The following is a 25793-nucleotide window of genomic DNA, read 5'->3' on the forward strand; positions in this document are numbered from 1 at the left end:
TTTGACAGCCTTATTAACCGAAGTGGAATACTGCTTCCATTTCTCTTAACTCCAGAGATCAGGTAGCTTGGTAGCTTGCAGCAAGATTATCTGTGTTTGCAATTATCTGTGTTTGCAGTTGCTCTTTGAACTCAAAGACACTGCTTAGGCTGAGGGTCTTGTTTCAAATCTTGCGTATACTTAAATCCTTAATCTTAGTATTCCTGATCTTAATGTCATTAATGTCATTATCTTGATATCCCCAAACCCACAGGTACTTGTGCTTTAGCCTTTTGTTGAAAAAAAAAAAAACTTATACTAAGACAGTTTTGAACTACAAATTTATAGAACATGTATTTTATTTAAAGGTGCGTAACTGGTCAGTCAATCTTTATGAAAGAGACTTCATTTTAAAATAATTAAGAAATGAATTTGATGTTGCTCTGTAGAGCTAGTGTGATGATGGTATCCCAAATACCACAGTTCTCCACACAATCCATGAGAACTCTGTATGTGTCCACGTGTGTGCTAGCTGACTGATTTTGGAGTTCACATCTTTCAGACACCACTTTTTCTTACCTTACATTCTGAGGAAGTATATGATTCATCTGAGATAGTTATACACAGTAGAGACATTTTAATTAGAATGCCATCTTCATGCTTTGTGTGTTTCATGTATCTGCCAAGAAATATTGACTGTGGGGAGTTTAAAATGAAATGTTAGGGTAGATGCTGAAAACACTGTTCTCATCAATTTGTATCTCATGAATGCTACTAACCTTTCCATTTTGCTACAAAGAAAGTATCTGTAAAGAAATTACTCATTTGCTTAAAGAAACAATGTACAAACACAATGTTGCACAAGAGAGTACCAATATGTTTCTGTGTTGCTACACATTTTAATCTTCAAATATTTTGTTATCTTGTGAGAAAAAGTGAAAGATAAGCCAAAAAAATACCTCTATAGATCTGTTTTTAATAACAATGCCATCAGCGTCACCATACAGCAAGCCCACAGTTATATGTAGTCTTCAAATGAGACAGCGTTGCCAGAAAAAAAGAGCCTCTGGTCCTTCCTCCATCCTCCAACCTCCTTCTGCTTGCTCCCAGCTGCTCATTGCTGTCCCCAGCCACCCTCCATACAATGACAAAAGCATTCATGTAGCTGTGTAAAAGAGTGAGCAAATTGTGTGAGAATCATTCAGTTGGATGAGTTGTAAAGGCTTGGTCACTGGAATGGAGAGGATCTCCTCTTCTCTTCAGGGATGTGCTGCTCTGCCTATAGTCTGTAGGACTTCTGATGGCACAGGACATGACTTCTGAGCCCAATTCCCACTTTCTGGAGGCAACCACTCCAGATTAACACTTCTCATAATTGGTCAAATACCCTTCAGTGAGTTAGGTCCATTGCCTCCACTTATCTGCTAGAAAACTCCTCCAAAATTTCACTCTGCTGATGGTTAGAGTTTTTATTTACAGCTGGTTCATACTCATTTTGCATATACTTCAGTGCTCTTCCTTATCCTATCACTCTCTGATATTTACTCTGATCTATTTTTAGAGCACCATCATGTCCCCTCACTGCATTACATTCAATAGATGAAAGTAGAAAGCTTTTTTTGTCATAAGACAGGCTCTCCATTCCCTCAAACATTCCTCTAACCCCCTCTGCACCTGTTCCAGGCTGAATTTCTCTTTCTTGAGCCTGGATGATTGGAATGGCACAGAGTGATCCAGAGGAGGTTTCTCCTTTGCTTCGCACAATGATATTAATATTTGCCTTCAGCTTCACCTCATACATCTGAGGACTGTGCTTATTAGCACTTTCACAGTTGCATTGTGTTCTTTGCTCAGTTATTCTCTAGTTATTTAAATATATCCATCTTTTTCTCATTTGATGATCATCATCTGTTTCTAGAATCTGTCCCAGAACTACCTGTCCCAAATAGCGTGACTTTGCCCTTTATGCTATTGCTGTTCAACCTATTTCTATTATTCCATTCAAAACCATAGTAGTTTCCTTTTATCTGACACAGGTTGTGATCCAGTGAGACTTTTCCCATCTACCTAACCTGGGCAGGACTTCAAATGAAGAGACTTCTATGAGCTGCTTGGTCACAGTGCTGGAATAAATAGATTAGATAGATTATTTTGCAAATAGTTACCTGATGATTTTAAACAACACAGTCAAGAGACTGTGTACAAAATCCTTTATTATATCTGTTTTTCTGTACTGTATCTTCCTAGTGAAGTTTAGTTGGCATGCATGCTGGGGAAAAAAAGGCTTCTTATTTTGAAGCCAGAATGTGCCAGCAGGGTGAGCATCAATTTCTATTAAACTCTTAACAGAGAGTTAGGGAATCTGGTAAGAAGTACTTGAATTCATGTTTTCCCTATACAAACATCATGCATTTACCAACAGAGCAATATGCTCCTTTCACAGAGAGATGTCCAAAGGGGTAAATTCTGATTTGAGTGCTAAAGAAAAATTAGAAAAACCTCTCATCAAATAAGAAAGTCAGGAGTATAGACATGAGTTATTGGTTGTGTGTCCTGAGACTAACAATGACCTCTTTGCTTCCAGGAGACTGAAAAGTCTGATACTGCTGGTGAAACTGAGACACACACAGAACACAGTGCAGATGAAGGGGCCCATGAAGAGGCTCAGCCACCATCAGAAGATCAGCAGGTAATTTTTCCTTTTTCCCTTTGTGATTTGAGGGTTTTGCCTGTGCTGAGCACATGAAAAAACACATCACGGCTCTCCTGCTATACCTGAGAGTGGGGAAGATTGATTGCAGAATGGCCCTGCTTGTCTTTTGGATGCGTTTTCTTCATCATGGTGATATGAAATCTAGATAATACTCCAGGGAACACAGCTCTACATGAATAAAATAAGTTGTCTTTATTTAATATTTTCCATTTGCCAATAGTTACCATGTGCTTTTTTTTTCTCAATGCTCATTTGGAACCCGACTCTCATTATGGAGGATAATTTAGAGCTAGACATCTGAGTACCATCCACGTGGAAAAATTTGCTGCTATCGATGGCCAGCATCTGCAGCACTCATAAATCTGTTTGTTAATGTTTGTAGTCATGTATCAGCTCTGACTGCTGCCACAGCCAGTCATATCTGACAGCGTCTTCTCCAAGCCATGCAGGAACCCCTGGGCAGAGCAGAAATGCAGAGCATTGTTATATTTTCTACCTGCCTCATGGCGAGATATCAAAGTCACATGGGCACATCTCAAACTGCATTACAAAAAGTTCATGAAAGAAAACATCTGTTTCCTTCAGTTCTCTAGTAAAATTGCTGTAAGTCATGATACTCACGTTCTCCTGCAGATAGCTGATATCAGTAAAGTTGTGGTTGAAAGCACAGATGAATCCTGTGAAAAGCAGTGATTCTGCTGTGTACACATTTCCTCCTCAGTGAAATGTTTATATTACTCGGCAATGTCTAGAACCAATAGAGACTAAGCAGAAATGGATCTGGTGTCTGGAGATAGAGATGCAGATGCTTTTGCTGCTACTCCGCCAGTATGGTACTTAAGAACAGGTTTGTTCTGGTGCTGTAGTATCAGGCGAGTCCCTTCTCAGAAAGTCCAGCTTACTGCTGAATTGTAACAAATGTGTCATTCCTTTCATTAAAAAATGAAACAAATGTTCTTTTGTTTTGTTTTGTGTTTTGTTTTGTGTTGTACAGTGCTTATCCTGAAGAAGCATCTCCGTTTCTACTTTCTCCATTCCCATTTTTAACAGTGACAAAACCATTAGGCTGGAATGGTGCACCCTTTTGCACAACATCATCCAAGTCTCAGGCACTGGAAGTCCCATTTAAAATTTTGCCTGCGTGGCAATGAGGAGGGGAACAGTCTCCAGAGGGAACTGAAATTTCTCCTTAAACTGTATCCAAGTGCTTTTCATGTCTCTATGAATTCAGTCAGCACATAAATGCCATCAATACCCTTTTCTCTTTAGAGAAATGCCAGCTCTTAAGAGAAACCCAGCACAACGCTGCAGTGCATACCCTGGCTGGATTAAGTTATCTACCATTCTGGCTGACTGTCTACTGTAATGTTTTTCAAATGAGAACAGAATGTTGGAACATGTTTGCAAATGTGTCAAGCAGCTGTGTACGAGAGGTTTTGTAATGACATAGTGCAATGCTACTCGTATACAACAAGCACCTTGCTCCATTTCTCACAGAATAGATTGGAGCTGTAAGTGGAAAGTATGTTTGTCCTCTCATTTTACAGGGAGGGAAGTGGAATAGGGTGTGAACACCAGGCAAGACGGTGCATTTGATCAGATCTCTCTTGGTTATGAGGGCACAGAACATTATTAGTCTTCCAAATCTTACTCTTTCACCTGCACAATCTTGGCTGTGTTGAAATGTTCTTATGTGGTATATCATAAGTGAAGAGAAAAGTCTTCCAGAAATCATCCAGCTCTGATTCCCACCTTCATCATGTCAGATGTATGCCAGCTCCTAGGGGAAGAAAACGGCACTGTTCCTGTTTCTGTCCCACTCATTGTTACAGAGGGTACTCACGACTGCAGGCAGCAAGGTAGCTCCTGCAGGGATGAACAAAACCCATTTTTCATCCTGGTCTCCAACTCACTCCCTGTGTCACGTAGGACAGATCACATCAGTGACGTGGCATCTGCTTGCCTTTCCCAGAACATTGTAATTATCACTGCTGTATGGATGGCATGAATCATTCTTTTGAAATTCTGATATTTTCATTCACTACAGTGAGCATGCAGAGGACTAGTTTAGATGAGAAGGATAACTTTGAGACAATCATATTGCCTCAGAAATTTTTTTTTCATGTCTGTGTCTCATTGTTTTACTCTACAAAGAGAATAGCATTTCCTTACCCAGTCAGGGTTTTATGAATTTAAGTAAGTTTAATGTTTATGAGACTGCTATTGGAATACCTCTGTTGTCTGTTAGTCCTTAAAGGTTTATATTTTGTTATATTGATATTTTCAGTATTTCCATCTCTTCCTCTCATTCTGCAGCCCAGCACACCTTGTTTAACTTGATCACAATGAATAGGTGTTTTCAGCATGTTCTTCCAGCCCAGCAGCAGGAATGGTAACCAGTAGCCAGCGTGGGTACATATAGAGGCTGCATATGTCCCATGCTGCTTCTGCTGCTCTTGCTGGGGGATACAGGAGCCCAGAAGCTCCATCTTTTTATCTCAGGCTGGTAGGACCCTGAGAAAGCCAATGAGAGACCCCAGTCCTCTGAAAAACAAATTTCTTAGGTCAGCAGCTTCCTCTAGAAGCAGCAGAGATATGTGCACAGTGCAACAGATTGTTCTTCACTCTCCTCATGCCAGACCTGTGTGCAGGTTTTCAGACTGCCTGGGTTCAGCAGCTCTGGCTCCTCATTCAAACATGGGTCCAGGAGAGCCCAGAGCAGATTTTGGAATAGAAAGTCCCTGACACAGATTCTGCAGTAACAGGAGCAGCTCTCAGTCTGTGTTGCCAAAGGACAGGTACATTTGGATTCCTCTTGATTATAGTTTCTTTTTCACTTTAAACCTTTCTTTCCTTCCCCAGTCACTTCTTTCACACATTCTTTCCTTCCCTGATCACTTTGTTAAGCTTATCTTTCCTAATAATTAGGACCTACTCCTAATCTTCTTCACAGTGATAGAGATGTTTGAGGAACCATTTTGCCTTGGATATGGCGTCCCTTACCCTTGATTGGTCTGTCCCTTTCTTTTTGAGTTTTTGGAAGAAAAGACTGTGACCTCCTATGCACTTATTTTTCTTTATTTTTACTGTCTCATATTAACTTTAGATTTTAGCTTGGGGGAGTAGAATCATTTTAAGTGGTGTCCCAGTTAAATCAGTTTGCAGTACAGATCAGGCTCACTTCAGGGCAGAATTATTTTAGCAACATGTTCAAAAATCATATTAAAATGCAAGTCTGTATTCTGTCTCTGCAGTTCCCCAGGCCACATATAAACCCTGGCACTCCAGATCACTTCCTTATCTCAACTTATTCTACGTAATGTCATAGCTGTTCATGCCTTCTGTGTGCTACTGCTGAATTTGCCTGTTCTCTGATTTTCTGTGTAATGTTTGGCTTTCTCTCCAACAATTGGCTTGGTATCTGACATTTAAATTCTATTCACTGTTTTTTCTCTTTTTATTTTCTCTCTTTTATCCCTCATCTCTTCATCACTTTGGCTCAATCTACAGTCTAAAGCCAGTTTGTAGTATTTCATATTCCCCGGTAATGTTGAGCCAAGGCATCTGTTCCAGCCTACAACAGTTAGTAGAACTTCAAACCAAATTCTGAGTGATGATATATAACACATATAGAACTCTGTATAATTCTGATTTAACTTTGATTTTGAAGACCAGCTAACTACCACCCCTCCCCCACTAAGGCAAAAGCAAACAAAACCCAAGCTCTAATGATTTGCTTGCAAATGAAGCAGATTTGATTGGAAGTAACTGAGAAAAAGAGAGCTGTGTTTTATGCTTTTATATCTCTTTTTCACAGTAAATGCTTAGCTCAAATGTGCTTCGTGAGCTAATCTGGAGGACATTATCCCAAAGTAAATCCACTGAATTCCACATAATTTCCCTGCATTCAGTGCTTAATTTCTGCTGCGCTTTGCCTGTATGACCTCTGATATTCTTTTTTTGATTATTTTTTAAACCTTTTTTTTTGTGTCTTTCATATAGGAAAACACGGAAGGAGATGCGGCGGCAGGGGTATAGTATATTCTTTAGACATTTTGCTTCCATCTTTCATTTGTGTGCATTTAATTCCTTTTGGTCTCTCTAACACTTAAAAGATAGCAAATTCTTTTTCATGAAACTGAATACAGCAGTATTAAATTCTGCTAGAGGAAAATTGTTGATCACATCATAGTCATGTTTTTGGAGAGCATAAATAGGCAGTTAATTGTTAAAAGCTGTCAATGAAAGATACGCTTTCCTGGATTCTTCAATAAAATTTGCCAAGGACTCACAAAAGAGATAGGTCTTTGAAAATCTGTGACTGACACTGTGCTGATTACAGAGTCATGCTGATGATTTAGTCAGTTCTGCCTACAAAGGGTATATTTCCCTTGCTTCCTTCAAGAGTTTGTAAGGCCCAGGTGCAAATTCTTACATGCTTCTCTGCTTTACACAGCATTGCAAGTTTATGCCTTCAGTATTTCTTCCTCAGTAAAATTAATTATTTTACCTAATACCTAAAACTTTAGGCTATTTTCCACTACAAACCTGCAATTAATCAGGGGGCACGTTTAATCTTCCCACTTCCGAACTGCAATACAGGCATATATATATATATATACATGGGTACATACACACATGCCTGCTGCCAGGGTTGTTGGTATGAAAGCTAAAATGGAATTCCTAAGCCCTTGGGCAGAATATTGGTGCTTCTGGTGAGGCCTGTGAGGGCTGTGAAAGCTTGCTAGAGTGTTCTGACACTATTAGCTCTTACTACAAACAATAAAAAAAATATATCTTTTGTAAACTGTAATTGACTTAAATTTGAAACTGAAGTTGTTGGAATGGGTCTAGAGAAGGGCCATGAAGATGATTGAGGGCTGGAGCACCTCTCCTATGAAGATGGGCTGAGAGAGCTGGGCTAGTTTAGCTTGGAGAAGAGAGAGCCCTGGGGAGATGTCATTGTGTCCTTTGTTTATAAGGTGACTCATTGTTTATAAGTGAGCAGGAGGGAAATCAACTTTTTACACAGTCTGGTCATGATAGGACAAAGGGAAATGGTTTTAAACTAAAGGAGGGAAGATTTAGATTAGACGTCAGGGAAATTTTTCACTGAGATCCTAGTGAGATGCTGGCACAGGTTGCCCAAGAAACTGTGGTGCCCTATTCCTGGAGGCATTCAAGACAGTGCTAGATGAGGCCCTTGACAGCCTGAACTGGTAAGTGGAACTGGGTGAGCTTTGAGGTCCTTTCCAACTCAAGCCATTCTATGATTCTACCTAAACAACGTGGGTTGTCTGAGGACTTTCCTGGCTCAGTTTGATAGCAAGAAGATTAACCTGACAAGCCAAAGAGTTGTGTCTAGCAAGTATTCCTTTATTGCAATGCTGGACACATAGGGAATGGCTCTGCCCAATATATGCAACTTGGCTCATGTGTAGATTACATTTATTGGTTGTGCTCATACATACTCATGTTTTGCTCCAGAATTTCATGCACATGCTAAATATTTTCTCAAACTCATTAATGTTTTCTTAGAACTGATTAACATAAGACCTCTACCCTTAGAGCATTCACCCTTGGAGGTCTTTTCAATGGTAATCTGGGCGTCGAGGGAGGAAGGCTGATAGTCTTCATTGCTCCTAAACTTTTGTCCTCAGTCTTCAGGAGCACGCTCAGTTACATGTTTGCCTCTTTTCTAAATGAGATTTCTCTAGTTTGTCTTATAGGGCCCAGCTGTCTTCAGTTTGACTTCATTATTCTCCCTTGTCTTTAATGTAGTACATATGGTTCTTCCAGATACTGCTGCTTGCATTATTCAAGGTCATCACTCTACGAGGTTTCAAAAAGAGTGATAACCAAGGACAGTTCTTCTACAGAAAGAATCTGAAAGATAAAATATTTTGTTGGAAGGAGAACTTCAGCTGACTTATCTTACATTTCCTTTTTTGTAAGGATGATCCCTTAGTGCAATAGTTCCCTCTAAAAACAACTATTCAGTAACAGAAATCTGACTGCAAAAGCTCCATTTCTCAGAAGAAAGCAGAAGCCCACGTTTAAATAGGTTGACTCAGTTACTTGGATATGATTCCTATACGGACTGTGAGAGAAAAAGCAAAGTTCCATCCATATATGGAACATCCTTACCAGCAGTCCTGCTTGAAAACTGATTTTGAAATCTGTAATTTGCTTATAGCTCCAGGATTAAATTCCTTTAAGTTTTGTAGTTCAGATACTGTGTAAAAGTATGACATTTTTGAGATAAAACTTGTTTACATTGAAGGTGAGGTTGCTCTGAGCCTGAGTTTACTGGAAGAGAAGGAGTAAAGAAGTGCTATTTCTGGTTGTTTTTCAGGGCAGGGTTATACTTCTACGCTTCATTTACTAGCTCTTAAAAGACAATAAACACAGATTGCTATCTGTGTTACATAAATGCTACCTTTCAAATAGCAGTTTATTTGGTTGACTGAAGGAAAGAACTGTTGCCTGTAAATTGTGCATTTTCCCCTTTATTAAAAAAAAAAGAAGAAGAAGAAGAAGAAGAAAGAAAAAGGAATAGAAAAAGAGAAATAAAAATTTAGAAACAGAAATAAAGCCTTTTTTATCTGATTCCAAATGATTTTTTTTATTATTATTTGTGAGTTTTGTTTCTCTGCCATGAATATTCACTTATTTACTTGAAGAAAACTTCCAATTCAAAATATTAAATTTTACCATATTTAAATATACTCTGTGTTCTCATTTTGATTTGGAATGGCTATTTACATCTTATCTATGCACTATATTCTAATCTATCTCAGAAAAGAATTTTCATATTCCTATCCTTGCCCATTAACGCCACAAAGCTTAGAGCCATGGACTGTTAGGAATAAAAACTCTGTACATTACTCTTCTGTTCTATTTTTCTAAAGCTTTGGTAAGATTACTTTTGCAGTTACAAAAGCATTTCAAGACTCTTTATTTTTCCTTCACCTATTATATTCTAAACTACAAATATTTTCTATAAAAAGGAAGAAGAAGAAAAACATGAAGAGGGAGAAGAAAAGGAAGAAGAAGGAAAGCAAGAAGAGGGAGAAGAAAAGGAAGAGGTGGAGGAGCAAGAAGAGTCTTAGTACACTTCCTTATGACACATTCTCTCTTGAAAGGTTTTCAGGTAAGTATAAAATATCCAGCACAGTTTCTAAATGTTCTTAAAGAAGCATTGACTTGAAATTTTTGTGCATGTTGTTATATGCAATGCCTTCAAAACAATCAACTAATCAAACCCATACATGTGCTCTAGTTGCCCAACTGGTGGGCCAAATGTACATTTAACTGTTAGACTCATTGCAGCTTCTCTTCTACCTTTCTGATCTCACTGAAAATTTTAAGGGCTTCATGTCTCAAATGTAGTTGAAATTGGTCAACATGCTCAAAACAAAGGGGAAGGATGGAGAGCCTGACCAGAAGTATAACACACTATAATCTATTACTCTGATTGCTTAGAAACTTGGACAAAAGTGATTTTTGAAACTCAAAACAGTAATCATCCCAGAGGCAGAATAAGAGCATGAAGCATTGATCAAGTTTTGTCAGAATGTGTTTTTAAATTTAATTTTTAGTTTTCCTTCTTCCTCCTACTGTCTCATCTCTTGTGCACAGAAATAAAGATTGAGCAATCACTTACTAGGAAAAAAGTATTTATCTACAAGAAGTTGGAATTTCCAGCAGATTTTCCCTTGGATGATGGGATTCTCTCCCAACAGCACATGCAGAATATCGTGTGTTCTTTCTAACACTGGTGGGATTCTCAGCTAATTCTACTTCTGAGATAATTGCCATGGGTTTCAGCATATGTGCTGAAATCCAGTGCCTCAATAGGACAGAAAAGCTATCAGCCCTTCAACACTAGCTCTCCCAAATCTGAGTTTCTCTACTTCATGGAATTTAATTCAGTTTGTGCTGTCCAGTGTTCAGACATGTAAAGTCACAGAAGGAGTACTAAATTCTGCCCTATTTTTCCTTATTTTTGTTCAGGAAGCACAAGCTGGAGCAGCCCTGCCAAAGGAAAACCCTCCCTCTTAAGCAAACCGTCACTACCTTTCATGCCTGTGTACATGTGAACATATAAATACAGAACAACAAAGATACCACTGTATCCTACTTGTAGCCTTTGTATATATATTTGGTATTACAATTGCTTGTTAAAATGGATCTTCTTATATCTGATTGCTGATATTTCAGTTGACTGTTATGTGTTGGAATAGTATTGTCCATGTCATATCTTAGACTGTAAGTTCCTCAGAGCAGGAACCATGTCTTTCTCCATGTTTATGTACTGTCAAGCACACTGCTACCACTCAGCAGATAATTGCACTCACACAAGTGGTGTTGTATTCGGAGAAAAAGAAACTCAGAGCTGAAAACTACAAAAAGGCTTCCTGTATGCAACTTATGTGAGTCACTTCTCCCTCAGCTGGCTTTTGAAAGTGATTGAGATTCCCATTGTACAGCAGTTTAAATAAATGCATTTTCTGTCACATCCATTCTTTGTCTGTAAAAGTATTAATTTAGCCCTAGCTAGCAGCACTAGCATCTGTAAAACTAAGTTTTTTTCATCATTATGGTTATAAGTTATGTAAAGATTTTCACCTTACCTCCTGCTAATGTTTCTGGTGCTGTGTATACATTTACCTGTGTCCCAAGGGATGTACGAGATACATGAGCATATTCCTTTCTCATGAGAGGCAGAAGCAGATCAGACGTGATCAGATATCAAACAAAAAAGAGAAAATGAGGTATTCTTCTTCCCCTCTTACTTACTTACAGTAGTACTGTGGTTAACACTGTTTTGTAGGATAAGAATAATGATGTTGTTAATTGCATACCTACCTGCCTCTACCATTGGCAGCCTGCCTGCAGAAGATTCCAACCACAAGGTTAAGTGATCATCTTTGAAGGAAAGAGATGTCCTGGCCCCTTCAACAGAGACTATGTCAGTTTTCATGGATACATCTGTATTCTCTGGCACATGGAGGCAGAGAAAGTTAATTCATATTTGTGCTCTGTGAGATGTTTACTGAGAAGGATGAAGCTTAAATTTCATCCCCTTGTGCAATTACTTGCTAGGAGAGTTATAATAACTGCTTATAGAAGAGAGAAGAAAAAATACTTATTGCCAAAGTAGTCCATAGCTACACAACAAAAGGAACTGTGACTTTGTGATTAACTCTGATCAAGGAGCTGGCTTTTTGAATGGAAATCTCCTGTACTGTGAGTGGCTGCATGAGCAACCACTGAACAATAGGTCAATAGGCAACTTCAGGAAAAAGGAAGCTCATAAGCAGATATGACCACTTGAGATGTGTCCACTGATATCTCTAATCCAGTGAATTTTAGCTGCTGAGGATTATAAGCAGAAAAAGTTGCATATGGTGGATGGATTCACATGCTGCTCCTAATTAGTATTGCCTATTTCCACTTCCAAAGGCTAATTACTGGGTTAGGTGAGCTATTGACCTGATCCAGTTCTTATGTACCTGTAGGTGAAAACTCCTCACTGGGAAAATGCTCCCCATCTCACTGGCAGCCAAATTGAGGTGCCAGGAATTGCTGCAGTAGTTTTGAGCGAAAGGACACCATACTTTGGGGAATGTGATAAATTCAGTGCAGTGAGACTGTGTTGACCATTTGTGGTAGCCTCAGTGCATCTCCAGATTGCCTGAGATTCTTGCAGTTGATGGCCTTTGCATTCCAGTTTTCCTCTACCCAAGCATCTCAGTGCCGGGTGGGCCCCAAGGCTTCAGACTTGAAACAAACCCACCAAATCTCACATATTCAGGAATTACTTGTTAAGGCAGAAATATGGCAACCATCTCCTTGAGAGAGAATAATCTGACAAGCTGGTCAGGGAATGTGAGGAATGCTAAGCCTCACATGCAGGAGTGACGCACTGACCTGCCCTCAGCTGGTGGCACAGGACTCTCAGTGCCTGGTGACAAAGCCAGTGGTACAGCGTACAGTTGCACTCACTGAACGGACATTTGTTGCTCTCTTTGGGATAATACTTTTTGGCATTTACTGATCACCTTTTCTTCCAGACTAAAGGAGGCTGTGAGTATGCAAAGGACAAAATAGCTGAAAGCCAGCTGCTGCTTCATAGGAATGCCCTGCGTTTTCAGCCATAACACTAATTCTGGTTGCAAAAGCTTAACACTTTCCTCAGTAATTCATTGCTACTAGGAAAATAAATAAGCTTTTCTAACTCCAGCAGGATGAAAAGCAGTAGCACAAATACATGAGCTAATTAATTAGATGCATTTGAAAGCATACTGTCTGCATTATTATATCATTGATTTTTCACTGAGAGAAAACAACCAGAGTTGGCTAACTGAGACTGCAGGTGCACCGCGTTTCACTGTGGATGAAAAATTATTTCTAGTTCACCACAGTTAGACAAGAAAGGAGGAAGCTGCTTTTGGTGGCACTTTGGTATGTAAAGTATTTTTCTTGATGACTGATGTTAGAAACTCCTAATATGCCAAAACAAGTTAAAATTAGGAAGGCTTCAAGTTATGTTTCCTATAGATCCATATATGTCATAGGATGGTGGGTGGTTGCACTTAAAAAAAAAGATGGTCAAATTTAACAGGCTGCTGAAATGTAGAAGAAGGACATCACAAAATACCTAAGTAGATAGAGTGAGTCAATGGCAGTTTTCCAGGAAAATAAGTATTAAGGGCTACAACCTGTTGCTAGAAATGGAGAGGGCGAGGTATCAGGTCCAAAAGGCAAAGTGGGCCATTTTTTCTCTTACATGAGAGCATTTCTAAGCCACCAAAGTTTGTGAGAGGTTTTATGAGAATGCTCTAAACAAAATTCATTGGAGAGAAATGAAATTATCAGTAGTCTTGCCAATATGGCACTAGCCCTGGGCATTTGTTTTTGGTGATCTTTCTAGCCACTGTGTCTGTTCACCTGCCTTCCAGCTAATAAGACTTGCTAATTGTTTCCTGTGTACTGCGAGATTATCAGTGCAAAAGGAGATAAGTCTACTTATCTGCATCCTTTGACAACCTCAGGAGGCTGGAGATAAACTTGACAAACAATCTGGGAAGAGAAAAATTCGACAGATTAATTTCTTCAGAAGACAGATTGAAAATATAAGGTTTGATGTCAAACATCTTGAAGAATGTGGGCTGTTCCTGCCGTTGCAAAGTCATTGTCATGCACACAGAAACTGAGCAATGCTCAGCTGAGACTCAGTCTTAGTGAGCTACTGTCTCCATTTTGCTCATGAGGAAATAAGGTGCAGAGGCTGCATGAAGTGTTTAATGCCCACAGGTCGAGGATAATTGATTGTGAATCAGGTGTGAATTACATGGGATGTATCCCACTGCTTGATTTTGCATGCAGTTTGGACATCTGTCATTAGAAAATGGAGAGAGCCTTGGGGTTGTTAATTCAGGGGACTACAGGTCCCTTGCAGCTGCCCTACGGTTGCCACAAATTCACTGAGAAAAAGTATCATCCTCTAATAAGGACGCTTTGCAAAGAATACTGTTTTTGTGTAAACAGGTGTACGAGAAGTTGAGTTTTGATATCAGCCTGTCCAAACTCATTTTTGACCACAGCCTATTCAGTTAACTTCCTTGTGCTTTGCTTTCTCCATGAAAGATAAGAAAAAGAAAACATAATCTTATTGTAGAAATTTTATGAGAATAAAATGAAAGCATCAATACATTGTTCAGAAAATGGAAGTATAACTGCATATTATATAATGGAGCAATGACATTGGTGGACAAAGGAGAGGAAACTGACATCATCTACCTGCACTTGTGACATGGACTTTGACATGGTCCTGCACCACATCCTTATTTCTCAGCTGGAGAGATACGGACTTGATGGCTGGACTATTTGGTGGATGAGGAATTGGTTGGATGGTTACAGCCAGAGAGCTGTGGTCAGTGGTTATATAAGTCCAGATGGAGGCAGGTAACAAGCAGTGTCTCCCAGGGGTCCATCTCGAACATCTTTATCAATGACATATATAATTGGATCAAGTTTGCTGACAACAAGCTGAGTGTTGCAGGTGATACAGCAGAAGGAAGGGATGACATCCAGAGGGGCCTTGATAAACTCAAAAGGTGGACCCATGTGAACCTAGTGAGGTTCAACAAAGCCAAGTGTGAGGGGTTGTACTCGGATTGGGGCAATCCCAAGTATATGTACAAGGAGAAGAACTCCTTGAGAGCAGCTTGGCAGAGGACTTGGGGATCCTGATGGACAAAAAGCTGGACATGAGCCAGCAGTGTGTGCTTGCAGCTCAGAAGGCCAACAGTATCCTGGGCTGCATTGCAAGAGGGATGGCCAGCAGGGAGAGGGAAATGGCCCAGGCTGAGCCCTTAAGGCCTCCTCTCCTTGGACCAGGAGTACTTCATCAGGACAAATGCCTTTTTCCTGTTAAATCCAATTCTCAGCTTACTAGGGAAGCATTTTATTTCTTTTTTTACCTTGAAGCTTTACGTTACATCAGCAGTAACCCCCCAGCACCTGCAAGCCCTTGGTAGGGCAGGGCAGAGCAGCACTGGTGCCATGAGGATGCCTGCTGTTTCTGGCCTTAGCCTTCAGAGCCACCACCCTGTTAAAGTTAGCAGCCCCAAGGCACACATCAAGCACATGAGTGGCCTTCTTACTTGTTGCTGGGTCTGTATTTCCCTCTCCTGCCACTACAGGGATTTTTTTTTGTTGCGAGTTACCTACACAATAAGCTCCAAACAAACAAAGCAGACTTGTCCCTTCCAACATCCCACTCCAGACCTAGCTGAGAAGCAGCTGCTGGCCATTCTACATGAGTGATGCCAGCAGTCAGAAATGGAGCACAGGGTGTTAGAGGATTCTTGGCTTTTTGTGTGCTCCAGTACTTTTCCACGAGAGTTGCAAGGTTGCTGGATTTTAATGATGCAGTACGCTGCATTAATGTTGAGTACAGACAACTTAAGTGAGTCTGGTACTGGTGTCCATGTGCTCCTAATTGGATTATGATGAAAGCTAGAGGCAGTGATGAAAAATGATGCCCAGTCTCTGGCCAGCCTGGAACTAGTTTCAGCGAAGCACCAGTGTGTTCTGTTGCAGATGCCTGCATCAGCTGCAGGAAATGGCTCCAACGAGAATGGGAGTCCCAGGCAGCCAAAATCTGCTGCCCAGGAGCAGAGGGGATGGACAGGATGTGGCTGAGGTGGCAGCACTCTGCAGGGATCAGTTTTGGGAACTGTGCTTAACTGATGCCCGTCACAGGCTGATGAAGCACAGAATGGGTGAGGAACTGGGATTGCTGCCTGTGCAGAAAATAGGATGGTGGGCCAGGAAATGGCCCTGGAAGTGTGCAAGTGAGCAGAAATTTGACAGTGTAAAGAACCAACATCACATGCTATGAGGACAAACAGGAGTTTCTACTTGAATCTGTACTCCTGGGACACTTGTATGAGCCTGTGTGCATGGGTTCGTTGTGAAGCCTGAGGAGCTGTAACATGATGCAGCAGTAGCAAGGAGACATGTGATGAGAGGATGTATTCAGGAGCTATTTTCAGAAGTGCAGTGCATACCAAGTAACGTTGGATGAGGCTGCAGCAGGATTTCATTTGGGTACTAGGTGGTGGCTGAGCCCCTGGCCCAAAAGGATGAAATCACACTGAGAGATCAGGGGAAAGCTGCTCCATATACCTGGGGCTTGCATTGTCCAGTTTACATGATGATGGAGTAGTGGTTCAGTCCAGCAACATGGAGGATGTTTAGAGTTGTTTTGGGTCAGGAATAAAGGATGGAACTGGAGAAGGAATTTAATGCAGGAGAAAGGGAAAATACAAATGATCAGCACATGTACATGGAGTATAATGCATTACGTATCACAAGGAACTGCATGGGAAATAAAGCAAGGAGTGGTATGATTGGCTGTATGGCTGTGCGTACTGAACATGCAAGGACAGGATGTCTGAGGTGCTGAAAAACAGCATGAATATTTCCAGATCCTGCAAATGCCCCTCACCTGAAAGCCCCTCACTACAAGAAAGACATTGAGGACCTGGAGCATGCCCAGGGAAGAGCATCAAAACTGTGAGGGGTCTAAAGCACAAGTCTGATGGGGAGCAGCTGAGTGAACTGGGGTTCTTTAGTCTGGAGAAGGGGAGGCTCAGGGGAGGCCTTATCACGCTCTACAACCACCTGAAAGGAGGCTGTGGTGATGTGGGGGTGGGCCTCTTCTCCCAGATAGCAGTGATAGGATGAGAGGGAATGGCCTCAAGTTGCACCAGGGGGAGTTGGATATTAGGAAATATTTCTTCTCAGAAAGAGCAGTGAGGCAGTGGCACAGGCTGCCCAGGACGTGGTGGAGTCACCGTCCCTGGTGATGTTCAAGAAGCATGTGGATGTGGCGCATAGTGGGTATGATGAGGGAGGGCTGACAGTTGGACTAGGTGATTTTAGAGGTCTTTTCCCATCTTACTGATTCTGTGATTCTATGTTTCTATGAAAGGAAGAAGCAGCTAGTGAGACACAAGCAAGAGCAATGAGATGTCTCCTTTACGCTGCTGTATAGCTTTTCCCTGCAGTGGGAGAGCCAATACTCGGCAGAACATTGCAAGGTAGCAGGGAACTCCCATTGAGCACAGGGGTTTCATGGGTGGCAAACTGCCACCTGTCAGTATTGCTGCCTTTGTACTACAGGTGCTTGAGAATGCGAGTTTAACCAGCACTGAGCATCCTCAGCAGTGTGCTCTGCTCCACCACTGCTGGCAATAAGTTTGTTCCCTTTTAGTGCTCTCAGTCTGACTGTTGCTTTCTTAATGTCAGCATCAACATCTTCTCCCAAGAGAAACCACATGCCAAAACCACAGATACCTTCATGCACGATACCTTGAAGGCATGCTTCAGAGCCTTGTCATTAGTGTTCAAACAGCTCAAGGGCCTGGTAGACACTTGATCTCTGTCAGTGTCAGTGAGTGGGCTTCAGAAACATGCACAATAATAATGCTAGGCAAAGTGCTGGAGCCCTTTTAGGGTACAAAGGGGCCTGCCTTGTGGCTACAAGGTGTCAAGGTGTCTAACACCCATGCCCAAGGTGAAGGTCAGCAGCTCTTAAGAGACACACCTCAGGCTGCATGTTGTGATTCCAATGCCTGATGTAAGAGGAGCAGAGCATTTGTTCTTGCATCATCACTTAGAGACCAGTTTCTTACCTCCAAAGCCAATGGTCTGCTCACTGTTGCTGTGTCCAGAATCTGTGAGTACTTGGGGCTGCCTGGAGCCTTTGTTTTGCATGTCTTGCTTTGTGGCTTATGGTGGTGCTATGGAAACTTGTTGACTCATGTGTGGATATTTTGTTGATGCCAAAGGAAATAAGGAAGTAGATGGTGAAGGGGTGTTTGTTGCTTTGTGCAGGGTAGCAATGGTGGGTGTAACAACTGCCTTGCAAGGTGGGGTGAAAAGTGGCAGGTGATGGTAGGAAAGTAATTCGATGTTAACATACTAAGTGCATTGCAGAGGGTATGGCTTAACATTCAAAATATAGCAGAAAAGTGCAGTATATCACTATTTAAAGTTGCTGAGCTATCTGCATTTAAATATTCATCCATTAAAAGTCTTCTTAGACATCTAGGAATGTATATTAGTTTTTACTTTCACTTTTTCAACTGCAAGTGTCCTTTCCTACAGTATCCAGTAGCATGGCTTCACAGTTGCCTCCAGAAGCACAAGTGCAACACCATGCACATATTGCTTTGGGGTTGGATGGAAATAAAGCCATTCCAGTGCAGTGCTTTGAGTGGAAACCTTAAGATACCACAGTCTCTGATCTCCTGTTTGATACTGCAAGCCCCATACTGCTGCTTAAGATTTTTGTTTCTCTCAGTGGTCCCACAGCCAGAATTATAAAGTTTCTCCATCTGAGCAGCCTCACACTGACAACTTTCCTCTGGACAACAAGAGCTGTTTTGTGCTGCAGAAGGCTCTGGTGAGGTGGGCAATACCAGAACTGGCACGTGGAGAGTGGTAAAATGTGAGTTAGACATGCTGAATTACTCTGAATATTAGAAATATCCTTACCAGAAGGAGCTTATGTCTTTGGATAGATGAATGCCCTTGGCAGGCAGAGCAGGGAACCAGCACCTCGGTGTTAATGGATGAAGCGAGATGTTAAGGGGCTCTGTTTCACAGTTGTTAACAAGAGGACTGCTTCCATATAAGGAGCTTTTTTCCTTCTTAATTACAGTTCCATTTCCTGAATCAAGGAGAAAGAGCAGAGAGTGGATTAAGTGGGCAAGAGAAGACAAAGCCAGGTCCATTTACTGCTGCTCTGTGTTTCATGACACTGTGCTACAGGCTGACAGCTCTTCTTTTCCTGACTGAACAATCCCAGTTTCCACAGCCCAGTTCCTTCCCCATCAGACTTGTCCTCCAGTCCCCTTCGTAGCCCTTCTCCAGAATTACTCCAGGGCCTCTGTGCCCTTCTTTTAATGAGGGACCCAAAACTGAACACAGTACTCAAAGTGTGGCCTCGTCAAGGCTGAGTCCATACCTAATCGATCTATTGTTTTAGATACAGACTGTTGACAAAGTCTGAGACTAGGATTGGGTCCAGCTGCACTCAGGCTCCTCTAAGCAGGAGTTTAGGAAGCAAGGGATTCCTTCTGATCCACAGGACCCAACAGGAGGTCTTCCCAAGTCACCTGACTTACCCCAAACTCCATGCAGTAAACAACAACTCATATCGTCAAATTTAGTTACATTGCAAAATCTCTTTTCAATCACAATGCCAATAAACAGTCCTGCTGCTTCCCTCTCCCAAGTGAGTCATTTTTATCTGTGACATACTTCTTATCAGAAGCAGGTGCTATTAATTGACAACGCAGCACATAAAAATGACAAGTATCTGCCACACCTCAAGAAGAGGAAGGAGCAGTCCACTGCCTTGTAAAGGACAGATACAGTGCACCCATTGCCTTCTTCATGTTCTGTAAGAGTCTATCAAGCAAGAAAGAGGAAAAGTTAGAAGCTGTTGATGTAGGAAGCTTAAGGTGTGAGTTCATAGATTCATAAAGGTTGGAAAGACCAATAAGATTGTCAGGTCCAAACATCAGCCCATGCCTGTGACTGCTATAGACCACGTCCCTCAGTGCCACATCCACACGGCTCTTGAACACCTCCAGGGACGATGAGTCCACCACCTCCCTGGGCAGCCCGTGCCACTGCCTCACTGCTCTTGCTGAGAAGTTTTTTCTAACATCCAATCAGAACCTCTCCTGGTGCAACTTGAGGCCATTTGCTTTTGTCCTTTCACTGTTACCTGGCAGAACAGGCCAACCCCCACCTCAACACAACCTCCTTTCAGTTAGATTACTGGGGAATCATGGGGAAGATAGATACCTATCAATCTAGCAATAGTTGCTCTCATTCATCTGGAAAATAAAAACAACGTAAAAAAATGTGTAATTTTTTAGGTAGAAATATCTAAATCTCTGTGAATAATACCTCTCCTGGTTAACAGAAAGGGTCAGAGTGCAGCAGAGCAGACCTGCAGAAGGTTGGATGAGAGCAGTGCTGATTAACAAGGTTTCCCTGAAAAAAAGTAGGTGAAAGTTAGCATTTGATTTCAGTTGGTAATGTGGCAGTGCTTTGTACACCCAGTCCAGGATTTGAAAGAAATAAACATTCACTGAATGACCTTTTTTCCTTTGGAGATAAACATCTTTCACTTCTCAAAATTCTGCTTTAAACTACGTGGGAACATTTCAAAGTGGGATGATGTCAAAAACGACTTCGTTCGTGTTGAGAATTTAGGAGAACTTGTGTCTGGATTTCAATCTCTTTGAAGGTAATAGTGTGCCAGATTTCCATTTTATACTAGTGCCATGTCTGACAGCACATTAGCTTGTTGCGTTCGGCTGAATTTGGAGCTCTTTGTTCCAGGTATATGCTGTAGGAGCTATTTCTGCTGACGCTGCAGTGCCCCACTGCTTTTTCCAAAGCAGCCCTGGTCTTGAACCAAAACAGCCTCTAACAAAGCACCTGATCTGTGGGTGAGCTTCAAGCTCATTGAACAACACCACATACCATGACTGGCTCTAAGTAGCACTCTGCCCTCAAGCTGTTCCTGTTTCTTTAAAAAGCAGAAGAGAGACAAAGAAAAGAATATAGTTCCTTCCTTCCTTCCTTCCTTCCTTCCTTCCTTCCTTCCTTCCTTCCTTCCTTCCTTCCTTCCTTCCTCCCTCCCTCTCCCTCCCTCCCTCCCTCCCCTCCTTCCTCCCCTCCTCCCCCTTCCTCCCCTCCCTTCCGTCCTTTCCTTCCTCCCTTCCTCCCTTCCTCCCTTTAAATTTGAAAGCTTTGGTGTTCTTGGTTTTAGTCCAAATGAACCATTTTGTTGACAGCCCTCAGGCAGATCAAAAATATGCTATTTGGAGTCCTTCCCATCGCCACTTGCTCCCTTGCCAGCCCAGTGCAGGAAGATGCTGATAATAAATAAACCAAAAAGCACATTAAACTCAGTAGCGCAGAGGGACCCATTAGTCAGAACCACAGATGAAGGGCTGGTTTTCTGGCCCTGCAGTTAAGCTCTACCAAGCCCTTCATCTCGAGCTGTGTAACGGTGCTCAGATCGATCAGCGAAGAGCAAATGCTTGCAGGCGGATGGGCTGGCTGGGGGGAGCAGTGGCTATGCTAAACCTGCTTTTCAATCATTGTTTCCCTGAGATTGCATCTTTGCCTGACCTGCTGGCAGGTGCACAATTAACAAGGTGTCACAAGGGGAGAAGGAGAAAGAGTGAAGTTAGATCAAGCCCATGTACATACCTGCCTAGAGATCTGCATTTTTCCTTAGGGTGGGTGTGCCTTTTGAAAAACTGTTTTCTTGTGCAAGCATGCTATGTTCCTCCTCATAGGACTCCCTCCTTTGCTTTGTCCTTTCTGATACCTTTTGACAGTGACTGTGTCATATGTGGTATGCAACTGGTCCCAGAGACATGGCATTTTGATTTCTGTTTCTGAGGCTGCTCTGTAACCGCTGGGCTGCTGCATGGAAAGTGTCTGCCAGCACCTCTTCAAGACCAGGAGCCCCACTGTGCCATTCATTCTGTGCTTCCTGTGCATTGTCAACATGACTAAGCCTGCCTCCTGATAATGCTGCTCAAGGGGCACGTATCCTTCAGGGATCTGCATCCTGTTGACCTCCTGGATGCCTGCAAGGCTGTGACAAAAGGGAATACCTCCCTGGCAAGGATGAGACCAAAGGCAGGTGGTGGGTGCACAGAAGTCCATCATGTGACTGAGCCGTAACTTCTGGTGCAGAACAAAAGCAAACCCCTTACATGTGCCCCAGGTCAGGTGATGTGCCTAGGAACAGAAATTCCTTCCCAAAGGAAAATCAAAGCATATGAGCAAAGTACATGCTACTCCATATACTTCCCATCAATCATGCAGTGAGGAGTGGTGAAAAAAATGATTCCCTTATTCCTGACCTGGAGCCAAAGACCAGGAGCATGTGGTTTGTTTATCATCACTGTTGTAAACCGGTGCTCAGCCTGCTATGAGCCAGCTCTGAAAAAGGGCTCATCAGGGGACTCAGAGGATTGCAGGCTCCTGGAGTTGTGTGGCGCTCCTGGATGTGTCTCTGGAAAAAGCCCAGAAGGGAAGAACAACACAGCCCAGGACCTTATGGCTAATGAGCCATACAATCAGCGAACCATAGAAAGATTTGGGTTGGAAGGCACCTCAAAGTTCATGCTGCCCCAACCTCTGTTATGGGCAGGGCTGCCCCCCACCAACTCAGGCTGCCCAGGGCCCCATGCAACCTGGCCTTGAGTGCCTACAGGTATGGGGGACCACAGCTTCTCTGGGCAGCTCTGCCAGCACCTCACCACCTCCTAGGAAATATTTTTTTTCCTAATATCTAATCTAAATCTCCCCTTTTAGTTTAGATTTGTTACTTCTTGTTCTGTCATGAGGAAGACTATTCTCTGTACCACATCCAGGACGTGCAGCCTCCTGTTCTGCTAGATGCTCACCAGGTACAGTCCTTGTCTACTATAAAAGAAGACGGCAGAAAAAAAAATTGGGCAGCTTATTCAAAAGAAAATCAAGAGGCATCTTAATTGCAGTTTATATCCGCTTATTGAGGGATAAAAAGCAGGATGAAGTCCCCAGCCAATGAAACATAGCAAGAAACAGGGCAAAAAAAGCTCCATGCTTTGGATGGATAGCTGCTTATCAGCAGGAGGAAAAGGTTTTTGTGTTAGTGAGACTTTAAATCAAGCTGGAATTCTTGTCAGAGATGGGCTGTGTCTTTGAGTGAGACACAAGCTGAGAGCAGGCAGTGGCCATGAGTGATGTCCGTGGTCAGATTCCACCCAGTGACATGTGAGCAAAAGGTACAGCTTTGACTGTCCTCAGCGGGTGAGCTGCTGCAGGTTCTGTCAGCAGTTGGTCCTGGAGCAGCCAGAACAAAGAAAAGGGTGAGGGTAGATTAGATGGGAGGTCTCATATGGAGTGAAAGTAAAGGTGCAAGTCCATACATCTGCACTGCCTCACTGAACAAGGACTGCTGCACGTGTAAAAGGCCAAGTCCAGCAGGCACTGGAGTTAGATTTTGGATCTCAAAAGTTCTTTGCAAGAAGCTATGAGACATCATGACATACTGAAATTATTAGACAGCAAGAGTTTTGCTTAGCTAGCAAAAATTGTTAGCAGTAAGTATTAAGGGAAATTAGAACCTTTAATTTTTGTACCTTTGAATATATCTCTATTCACATGCCACTAACTTGCTTTCTTACACATAGTGGGTGGATGCTAGTATGAGGCACAAATAAGCAAAACAAATATTAAGAGCAATATATCCATTGTGAAGATAAATTAAAGAAGCTTTTGAAGGGCTATCGGCTTACTGAAGCAGTTCAATTTTTTGCCTTTTCACAGTAAATACTTTTTTGTCCTCCCACAGCTTACATTTACTCCAGAATGTAGAGTGTGAATGGCTATCAGCAACTTCAGATTTTTCTCTCCAAAGGAAATTTTTTATGAGAACATGTTTGTCAAAGAGTTTCATGTGCGGTTGTTTTGTCTCTGGGCTTTTCGTACTTAGCTTCTTCTTGTGCTGTGCTGCAGCCGAGGTTCACTGGCCCAATCAGCTGTGTAAAACAGGAAGTAACTGAATAAGTATAACCTTTTGGCTCATACTAATGGTGTGCATCCGTTTTTTGAACGGGAGTCTTTCTTCCCGTAAATCCCCTTTAATACGCACTTCACAGGCTGGGAGAACTCCTTGATAGCAGCTCTGCAGAGAAGGACTTGGGGGTTCTGGTGGATGAGAAGCTGGACACGAGCCAACAGTGTGCGCTTGCAGCTCAGAAGTCCAACTGTGTTCTGGGCTGCATCAACAAGAAGAGTGGGCAGCAGGGAGAGGGAGGGGGTTGTTTGCCTCTGCTCTGCCTTCATGAGGCCCCACGTGGAATACTGCGTCCAGGCCTGGGGCCCTCAGCACAAGAAGGAGTGGAGCTGTTGGAATAAGTCCAGAGGAGGGCACGAAGATGCTCAGGGGGCTGGAGCTCACTCTTCTGTGAAGAGAGGTTAAGGCAGCTGGGCTTGTTTAGTCCGGAGAAGAGAAGGATGCAGGGAGATTTCATTGTGGCCTTCCCATTTCTTGAAAGGAGCAGGAGGGAAACAGACTTTTTACATGGTCTGATTGTGATAAGACAAGGGGGAATGGCTTTAAACTAAAAGGGGAAAAATTAGGTTAGATCTTAGGAGGAAATTCCTTACTCAGAGGGTAGTGATGCGCTGGCACAGCTGCCCAGAGAATTCCTTGGATTCTATGAAAAAAATGTTGGTTTCCATTGGTCTCCAGTGGATGAATAGCACAGATTCTGCAGACTTGACCCCAGCTCTGCCAAGGGAGCACACAGTTGCATCTCTCTCTGACTCCATCACTTCCTTACTTTCATTCTGTGCTACCACAGGAGCAGCCATGCCATGCCCCTTGGTAAACTGCAGAAGTGGAAACCAGACCTAAAAAGCATTTTAACACTATGCAGATAGGTTCTAATGGTACTACTGTTCCTCACATGAGGTGACAGCTTTTAATGTCTATAGCATAAGTGTTGCCCCCAAAATCGCATCAAAATTCCTCCTCCTAACTGAAATAAGTCTGCATGTAGATTCAATGTAATGAAATGCTGGAAGCTTCTACAAGACAGGTGGATACAACTTTCTGTGGACAGCGGTGACATTCCCAGTGCAACCAGGTGGTAACACCACTGTGATGCCCAGCACCTACCCCAGGTGTGCAGCCTGTGGATCCCCCACCTGCAGCTCTTATCAACACAGCTCTGGACATAGCTCTTTCACCTTCAGCTGTTCTATCAGCATAGCCCAGGGATGTATCTCTTATTCACATTATTCATAATGTTATAAAGAACCCAGCACCACAGGAAAGCACGGTGAACCTAACGCCACCCCAAACAACAGCATTTTTGGTGACTGAAGCTCAGCCTCCTCTCTGCTTGCCTTACAACTCAATGATTTCCCACATGAAAATATATGCTGTCACTTATGAGGGCCACTTCCAATCCACAGCACCTGTTGGAGGAGGTGATATCAAGCCAAGTTCTTCCAGCCCCAGTGTTCACTATGAGCTGCACACAGGTGAATCTGAATTGGGCAGCAGAAATACTCCATTTTCAAACACAGTGTCCATCCCTGTGTGCCCCCCCTCCTCCTTCGCAGCCGAGTAGCATCTGTGCATTTTTTCTTTTTCACTTTGATCTAGGCTCTGATGACTAAGGGAACAGGAAGATTACAGTTTAAGTGCATAATTCTCATTTGATGTGACAGGTTAAAGCTATGTGCTTTTAGAGGAAGCTTAAGATTATTTTAGTTCAATTACAATGCTGATATGGTCCCTGATTCATTCTTTGAGGAGTGACTTCATGGAGATATATGTTGACTTAAATTTCCTGCTAGTGAAATATAAGCATATGTTTATACTGCTCTGCTTAAATGCTTTGCTGGTATAGGGGTGGACCTGCACATCAAGTGCAATACTGAGCCGGAAGCACGGAGTTGTAGATTCTTTTCCTCTTTT

General features: G+C 42.3%; 2 protein-coding genes across 2 annotated transcripts in view; both read left to right on the forward strand.

Annotated features, from left to right (window-relative positions):
• The window catches only part of LOC100546786 (SH3 domain-binding glutamic acid-rich-like protein), a 26196-nt gene extending 14981 nt beyond the window's left edge, over positions 1 to 11215 (forward strand). The window contains exons 4-7 of the mRNA XM_003202948.4: positions 2564 to 2668; positions 6695 to 6724; positions 9703 to 9845; positions 10709 to 11215. Coding sequence (XP_003202996.1) covers positions 2564 to 2668; positions 6695 to 6724; positions 9703 to 9804 — 237 coding nt within the window. The 3' untranslated portion in view covers positions 9805 to 9845; positions 10709 to 11215. The remainder of the gene's footprint in view (positions 1 to 2563; positions 2669 to 6694; positions 6725 to 9702; positions 9846 to 10708) is intronic.
• Positions 11216 to 11294: 79 nt separating this feature from the next.
• B3GALT5 (beta-1,3-galactosyltransferase 5) overlaps positions 11295 to 25793 on the forward strand; it is a 27898-nt gene continuing 13399 nt past the window's right edge. The window contains exon 1 of the mRNA XM_010723770.3: positions 11295 to 12784. The gene's annotated coding sequence lies outside the window, so the exon portion shown is untranslated. The remainder of the gene's footprint in view (positions 12785 to 25793) is intronic.

The sequence above is a fragment of the Meleagris gallopavo genome, chromosome 1 (genome assembly GCF_000146605.3).
Source record: "Meleagris gallopavo isolate NT-WF06-2002-E0010 breed Aviagen turkey brand Nicholas breeding stock chromosome 1, Turkey_5.1, whole genome shotgun sequence".
NCBI classification, from domain to species: Eukaryota; Metazoa; Chordata; class Aves; order Galliformes; family Phasianidae; genus Meleagris; species Meleagris gallopavo.